This window comes from Copidosoma floridanum, unplaced genomic scaffold (assembly GCF_036245765.1).
Source record: "Copidosoma floridanum isolate Cflo_tuat_1 unplaced genomic scaffold, Cflo_Japanese_pri ptg000004l, whole genome shotgun sequence".
NCBI lineage: Eukaryota > Metazoa > Arthropoda > Insecta > Hymenoptera > Encyrtidae > Copidosoma > Copidosoma floridanum.
The window spans coordinates 38,924,038-38,931,710 of record NW_028321881.1 but is presented as its reverse complement, the minus strand read 5'-3'; the positions used below and the strand labels follow the sequence as shown (position 1 = coordinate 38,931,710).

Genomic DNA, 7,673 nt, shown 5'->3' with positions numbered 1-7,673 from the left:
TGGTCGTGGTTAGAAAAGGACAGTACTATGAATTGATTTCCCCATGCTTGTAGAAAAGCGACATTTAAGGGTTGGCCACCTGGTGAATGGAGCCGTAAACTCGTTTTCATAATAATTACCTTTTCTAATGATTACCAATCGTTCTCAAAGTCTCCAGTGGGGGCGCGATTTTGGAATTGCGCTAAAAGCGAATACCCTCCCATTTTTAAGTGTCCGGATTTATTCTCTTTTTCTTTAGTAGGGAAACTCACGAAAATATTTTAAAGGAAGTGGTAAGTGAAACGAAAATCAAGAAAAAAAAGTGACGCTCATCGTTTCAAAAATTGCAACATTTTCTAAAACAACAAACCACACAAAACTAGACTGAAAACTCTCAAACTATCCTTGACAAATTAAATAAAAATTTTCAACGGAGAGCACGAAACAGTTTCCCACCCGTGGCAAGGCAAGACCATACATCTTCATACTCGTACAGACATACAAACTACTTCTCTTTCACACAGAATGATACACTCATACAATCAGCTATCTCCGCCAATGAAAAAGGGCACGTATGAGAAAATCCCCTTCAGCAACGATCTTGAAAAGCTATTAAACTATTATTTAAACTCGCCTAGCACGCGCAGACAGCGAGCCATCGGTACATGTTATATTCCCCCGCTCGTTGGAGCGTTGATACTCCATCCCTTCCTCCTCCTTTCGCGCTTATTTATGGCTCTAGCTGCGTAATTGCAGATGAGCCGATAACCTTACCCTCCCTAACCTAACCTAACCCAACCTAACCTTACCGGCTCGCCCTCTTGTGGCTCCCAGCAGATGTCTACATAAATGTATTGGAGATGGGCGCTGTTGCTTCTTCTGTGCATGCATGCAAGCACGAGGACTGCAGTGAAAAGTACTTATAAATTTAAAGCCACGAGAAGGATCGATAACAATCGGCCGGCCATAAGCCCCTTGCATTTCTTCTGCCTTCGATGAATACGTACGGGCTATACCTACCCACCAAGTCCGCCTGTAGCGCGTGCAAGAGAGAAAGGGTTCAATAAGCCTATTTTTAGGCACAAGATCTCGCAGATTTTAATCTGCGCTCGCGCTCGGGCTTACATGTCGGTTTTCTTTTTTATTATACTTTTCTATTGACGAGTGACATGGGATCGCGATCTGGGAGAGGCTCTATTGGCGGACGACTTTCAAAGGCTCCCTCTTCTTTTTCTCTTTCTCGTATAGGTCGATTCTCCTTATCGGCGGATCTTGCATAATCCGGGCTCGTCGAAAAATCTGCGCTTTCTTATGCGCATACTGCCAATGTTCGAGTCTTACTTTTGCTATATCAGTTTCGCATTATGATTATTTCATTGATCGGCTGAATTATGCAATTTGGTTGTTTGTTTGTTGGCCGGTGGCTCATACTAATTCGTGCATTTCTATTTGATACTGAGCTTGCTGCAGAAGTTCACTTGATAAGTCGTGATATTCAACTTGTTCAACATGAAATAGAAATTAAAAAATCTGTCAATTACTTGTAGCCGTGTCCTATTTTATAATTTTCAATGAGATCCTGCCGCATAGTGGTATGGCCTTATTACACGCAATTTGCAAAAAGTTAATAATTTGATAAAAAAAATTAGAGGTATGTATTTTGTGATCATTCCAAAACGCGTACACTTATTGCATCGTTGATAATTTTCTACCAATTTGAGTCCATTAAAGATTTAATTTAGCCAAAAATATTAGAATTTTGTTTGAAAACTTTTGAGGTATGCAATACTTGAATAAAAAACGTGTGCTCGAGCAAAGTAGGTTGCTTAGCAAGTATCCGATTTGCACTAATATTATAGTGCTTATCCGCTTTGCCCTAACGGATTACCCGCTTTAGTCCCCCAAGGCAAAGTGGTTTTTTAAAGTGTTTTCTTATTCTTAATAATAAATTATAAGTTAATAGACAATGACACTATATTGCTTATTTATTTTGAAGCTTTTATATATTTTACAAAAAAAAAAATTATCATTATCGTTATACAAATACTAAATTTTCTGGGCGCCCAAACGTTAACATATCCGCTTCAGGCCACCTTATTCTAAGCATTTATTTGCCTATTCCAGTGACTCAAGCTGATCATGTAAATTATTTAGAACACAGGAACAAAGACATGAAATTCTTATGAATGAAAAAATAATTTTCATGAAATCATAAAAAAAGCATTTTTTGCTATTAACATGGGCCTTGAGACTGAAAAAAACTTATTTTACTTATTAAAGCTACATTATTGTTGGAATAAACGCTTGTAAAAGATCATTGTTCACAAGGTGCTGTGTATCCTTGTCAGTTACTATCCACATCTTTTCCACTGCAGGTAGCGTTGTTTCAAATTGCTACACGAATCGAATATACGAATACAAACTTACGCTAGATTATTAAATAGATCAAATAACAAATTTTTGCATTCCAATGAGTTGCATGAATAATTCTATTAAAAAAAATAAAATCCTACGTTTACGATAAGACAAACTCGTTTGACAAAATTTTTTTTTGCATTGCTTCTCAATCATTCCAGTAGAGATTACCATTCAACACTGATCTGAGAAACATCGGTTTTAGCAAGCAAGACTCACAAGAAAAAACACAGTGCCAGGGATCCGTCTCTCTTAACTGCCATTAACTTCATCGTCAATCCAGCCCTATTAATGCAAACCCCCACGATAGTTGAACTTCGTAAATACGTCATGCATAAATACAGTACTCACGAAGTTCAACTATCGTGAGTACTGAACTAAATTTACTTATTTTTTTATTCGTTTTTCAAGTTTTTGTTTTAGTGAACTACATGAATGCAGTACTAATTTTCATAGAGCTTTGTTCTTCCTATGGGTCTCGCGACCCCGTTGTTACCTGAGAAATTGTGTGTTTTTATACTCATGTAATGTTTAAAGAACTTCGTTCTTACCGTGGGTCCCATGACCCATTTATACCCCCTGGTTTGTTTCTTTTAATTTTTTTTTTTTTGTGCATGATTTGTCTTGCGCGCCCATGCCCTCCCCTCCCCCTCTTTCTGCTCAAAGAAGAGGGAGCTGCTGCTCGCTTGGTCTCTGCCGGCGCGAGTGAACTGATTTTTCGAGAAGAACAAAAACGTGTGTGCACGCCTCAACCTCCTGCTTCGCTGGGAACTTTCGAACCGGACCTCCACGTCGATCTGCCCGGATCTGCCTACTCTAAAATATCTGTTACGGCTGATCTGCCGATCTTGTATTTACTCGACGTCCTAATAAAGAATAATTTAAACATTGGTCCTTCGAGCCGGATAGCGTGACTGGGACAGACAACCGCCAGAACCTCATCGAGCCCAGGACAGCCAGAACCACTGTGCTACGCGAAGCAATGTAAGTAGGACGATGTGAGATGCGATCATGCGAAAATACATTCTCTACGTCCGAGAACGTATCGAGACATTTGGCCTCTGTTGCAAGTGATGCAATCGTGCAGAGCCGCGCCACGTGCTAAAGCGATTTGAGGTTGTGATAGCCTTAACAAGATGTGACAGGCGAGAGACGCTCCACCGCGACTGCCGTGCAGTCCGCGTCGTGGACCTCGCGTGCGACCGCGATTACTCAGTCAGTGAGGCTGTCGAGAGGTTTTGGGTTGCAGATTGCAGGCTGCTTCATGTTTAAACCGCGGGATTTACTAGTTCACGTCATCCCGCGGCTGGTCGGGTCGACAGATTCATTTGCGATTCCTCACGCCCTTTTTCTCAATATTCTACGTAGACTCATTTGGCACGCACGATTGCACCACAAGTAACAAGGCGCCGTTTGAAAGACAAGCGTCGAGCTCAGCGCGTGACTAATTTACAGGGATAACGAAGGCTGGCCCTCGTTGCTGGAAATGCAGCAAGCCCTGCTAGAGGTTCTCGCGGAATTCACTCAATCCGCCAAGAGCGTCGAAGTATGGAGCATGGGTCTCGTCGACGCCAGGTTCGAGCTACTCGCTGATTATTGGAATGACTTCCAAGCCAATCATAAGGAACTGATTCAGGGCGCACCTGTGGACAAAGTTGCCTCCTTGAGAGCCCTGTAAAGGTCCGCAGAGGGATACTACCTCGACGCTAAGGCGTGCCTGTATGACGCTAGGAGTCGGCTGTTCCCGGCCATGCCAGGAGGTGGTGGCCAGTTACCACTCCCCGGACCGCTCCCTGGACCGCACTCGGGCTCTCGCCTGCCGAGCATCAATATCCCGCTCTTCTCTGGCCGTCGCGAGGATTGGCAGTCTTTCCGCGACCTGTTCCAGGCGCTCATTCACCAGGATGCTCGGCTCACCGACGTCGAGAGGCTTTACTACCTAAAGGCAAACGTGCAGGGTGAGGCAAAAGCAGTTCTGGACACCTTGCAGCTCGTTGGCTCCAATTATTCCACGGCCTGGAGTCTTCTTGTCTCGCGGTTCGAGCATCGCCGCCTCCTTGTGCAGGACCACGTCATGGCACTCCAAACACTCAAGCCTCTGCGCGAGGAGTCCGCTGCTGGTCTGCAGGGCTTGCTCGATGCCTTAGAAAAGCACCGTAATCAACTGCGAGCGCTCAATCAGCCGGTGGAACATTGGGATGTGTGGATGGTCTCTTTTGCCTCGACCGCCATGGACCCCTCGACTCGGAGAGCCTGGGAAGACGAGCTCGAAAAGTTGGAGGCAGCCAGCTCTGCACAAGGGGAAGCGGCCTCCTTCGCCACTTTGTCCAGCTTTCTGCGGAGGCGCGGCCGCTCACTGACTTCAATGGAAGCCTCGCGCCCTCCCCGATCGACGAACGATCCTGTACGCTCGACCGGCAGTCGCCCTCCCGCGCCGACGCCACTCAGCCGCAACCACCGATCTTTAGCCACCCACGCAGTCAACGATGACTGCCCTGCTTGCCACGCGCCGCACTACGTAGGTCACTGCAGCCGTTTCCTGGAACTGGACGCGCTTGGGCGAAGGGGTTTCGTCGCTCAGCACAAGCTGTGCTTTAACTGCCTGAAGCCGGGTCATGGCAACTGTCTGCCCTTCCCAAGGCGTATGCCAATATTGCAAGGCGCGGCATCACAGCCTCATCCATGATGGCGGTCGCAAGTGCAGGGCCGCGCCCGACACAGCACCAGCTGAGGCAAAGCAGTGTCTCTTCACTTCGGACTCCAAGGACGGGATCGACGCGGCAGCTGCTTCACCGTTGTGGCTAGCCGTCTAACCCACGCTCAAGGTTCAGCTCATGGGCCCCGGGGGGCGGACAGTCACAGCAAGAGCACTCGTCGACGCTTGTTCGGAGATCTCAATCACGTCCACTGCCCTTGCTCGAAAGCTTGGCGCCAGTCCCGAGCCAGCCGTCACGAGCATCTCTGGCGTCGGAGGCGCTGTCTTTATGCGCTCCCCAACGATTGCAAGTTTGCAGCTCCAAACCCGGAACTCAACCCGGACGTTGCGGCTGACTGCGCACTGCTTGCCACAAATGGGACTCTGCACCCCCTCCGGACCGTTACAACCAGCCGTCATCGAACTCTGGAACGATTTACCAGATCTTTCAGACCCGACCTTTGGAATACCGGGCGGCGTCGATATCCTACTTGGAGCCGACGTGTACCCCCATCTACTACGGCCAGGGCAGTTATTCCGTGGAGATATCGTCGGACAGCTCACCGTTGCCGGCTGGATGCTCGCCGGTCACGCACCGGGCCAAGCGACCTCGTCCTCGCCGGCTGCTTGCATGACGACACAGGACACCTCAGCTCCGCCTTGGCACGAGCAGCTAATCGCACTGATGCAACGGTTTTGGGAATTGGAGGACGTGCCACGGGTAATTCGTCAATCTCCTGATGACATCGAGTGCGAGGTCATCTTTGCCGATCATCATCGGGCTGCTGACGGGCGCTATGTCGTCCGCCTCCCGCTCAAGCGCGACGGAATTGAGCGACTAGGAGAGAGCTTAACCGGCGCTAGAGCATCCCTTCGTTCGCTACAGCGCAGATTGCGGGGTGCCCCGGAGATGGCCATCGAATATGCACGCTTTATGGACGAGTATCTTAGGTGCGGGCACATGCGGTTACTGACCGACGTGGAGCTGCGCGAGTCGTCGGGCCTCGTGCATTATATCCCGCACCATGGCATCTGGTAAGCTGGCGACCACCGGAAGAAACTGCGCGTCGTATTCAACGCATCGCGACCGACATCCACTGGCTATAGCCTCAACGATATCCTGCACGCCGGACCGAAGCTCCAAGCCTGCTTGCCGACTGTCTTGCTCCGCTGGAGAAGGCATCGGATTGCTTTTTGCGCGGACATCCAGATGATGTTTCGGCAGATCTGGATCGACAAGCGTGACGTGGACCTCCAGCGTATCCTGTGGAGCACTGATGACTCTAGCCCGCCGAAGCACTATCAGTTGCTCACTGTGACCTACGGTGAAGCTAGTGCTCCCTATCTCTCTCTACGGACGATTTCCCAGCTATGCGAGGATGAAGGCCATGCTTGGCCCGAGGCCGTGCCTGTCGTCAAACAAGATCGATACGTCGATGATATTCTCTCTGGCGCTGACGACGTTGAGACGGCTCGACTTCGCCGCGACCAGCTGATCGGCTTGTTGCAAGCTGGGGGCTTCCCTCTGAGTAAGTGGGTGGCCAACGATCCGGAGCTGTTGCGTGATCTTTCTCCAGATGCCCGACTAAGGCCGACCTGGAGACAGCTCAGCACAGACGGTCTTGTCAGCGAACTCGGCGTCAGCTGGGACCCGATTGACGATTGCTTCCACCTCACGCCGCCTACCCTACAGCCACGGCCGACCAAGCGCGCGACGCTTGCCGCTCTAGCACGACTCTTCGATCCCTGTGGATGGATCGCGCCCGTTGTCTTAACTGCCAAAATGATCATCCAGGATCTCTGGCAAGCGCGACTCGAATGGGATGAGCCCGCGCCTGCGGCCATGGCCCAACGCTGGAGCGGATTTCTGACTCAACTGCAGAATGCGTCCCCAGCATTGCCATTCCTCGCTGGATCAGCTGCAGTCCCGCCACTAGTTTGCAACTCCACGCATTTGCAGACGCGAGCCGGCGCGCGATGGCTGCTGTCGTGTACTCGCGCTCTGAGAACCCAGCCGATGGTGTCTGCGTGAGTATTTTGATGTCCAGGACCAAGTTGACCCCCATCAAAAGCTTGCAGCCAGACGCCACTAGTCCAACACGTATGACGATCCCTCGATTGGAGCTACGAGCGGCACTGCTCGCAGCGAGGCTGCTACGCATGGTTACCGAGGAATATGCTGTGAGCGTTGAGCACTGTCACGCTTGGAGCGACTCCCAGATCGTGCTTCACTGTGCTTCAAAAACGTGTGTGCACGCCTCGACCTCCTGCTTCGCTGGGGACTCTCGAACCGTACCTCCACGTCGATCTGCCTACTCTAAAATATCTGTTACGGCTGATCTGCCGATCTTGTATTTACTCGACGTCCTAATAAAGAATAATTTAAACATTTTTTTTTTTTTTTTTTTTCTTTTCTTGTTTTATTTTATTTCATATTTCAAATCGCTATTTTTTCATATTTCATTTCATAACTTTTTTTTTTATTTGATTTATTTTTTGATTTCATTTCTTGTTTTATTTTTTTTTTTTCATATTTTATTTCGTTGTTTTTTTATATTTAATTTAATTACTATTTTTTCATACT

At 48.5% G+C, this 7,673-nt stretch overlaps 2 protein-coding genes across 2 annotated transcripts; both read left to right on the top strand.

Annotated features, from left to right (window-relative positions):
• The first annotated feature begins 4,144 nt into the window (after positions 1–4,144).
• On the top strand, positions 4,145–5,080 carry LOC149375852 (uncharacterized). The gene has a single exon (XM_089597120.1). It carries the CDS (start codon positions 4,145–4,147, stop codon positions 5,078–5,080), a length of 936 nt encoding a protein of 311 aa, XP_089453246.1.
• Positions 5,081–5,228: 148 nt separating this feature from the next.
• On the top strand, positions 5,229–7,121 carry LOC149375851 (uncharacterized). Its single transcript, XM_089597115.1, has 2 exons — positions 5,229–6,124; positions 6,197–7,121. Exons 1-2 carry the CDS (start codon positions 5,229–5,231, stop codon positions 7,119–7,121), a joined length of 1,821 nt encoding a protein of 606 aa, XP_089453241.1.
• The last annotated feature ends 552 nt before the right edge of the window (positions 7,122–7,673 follow it).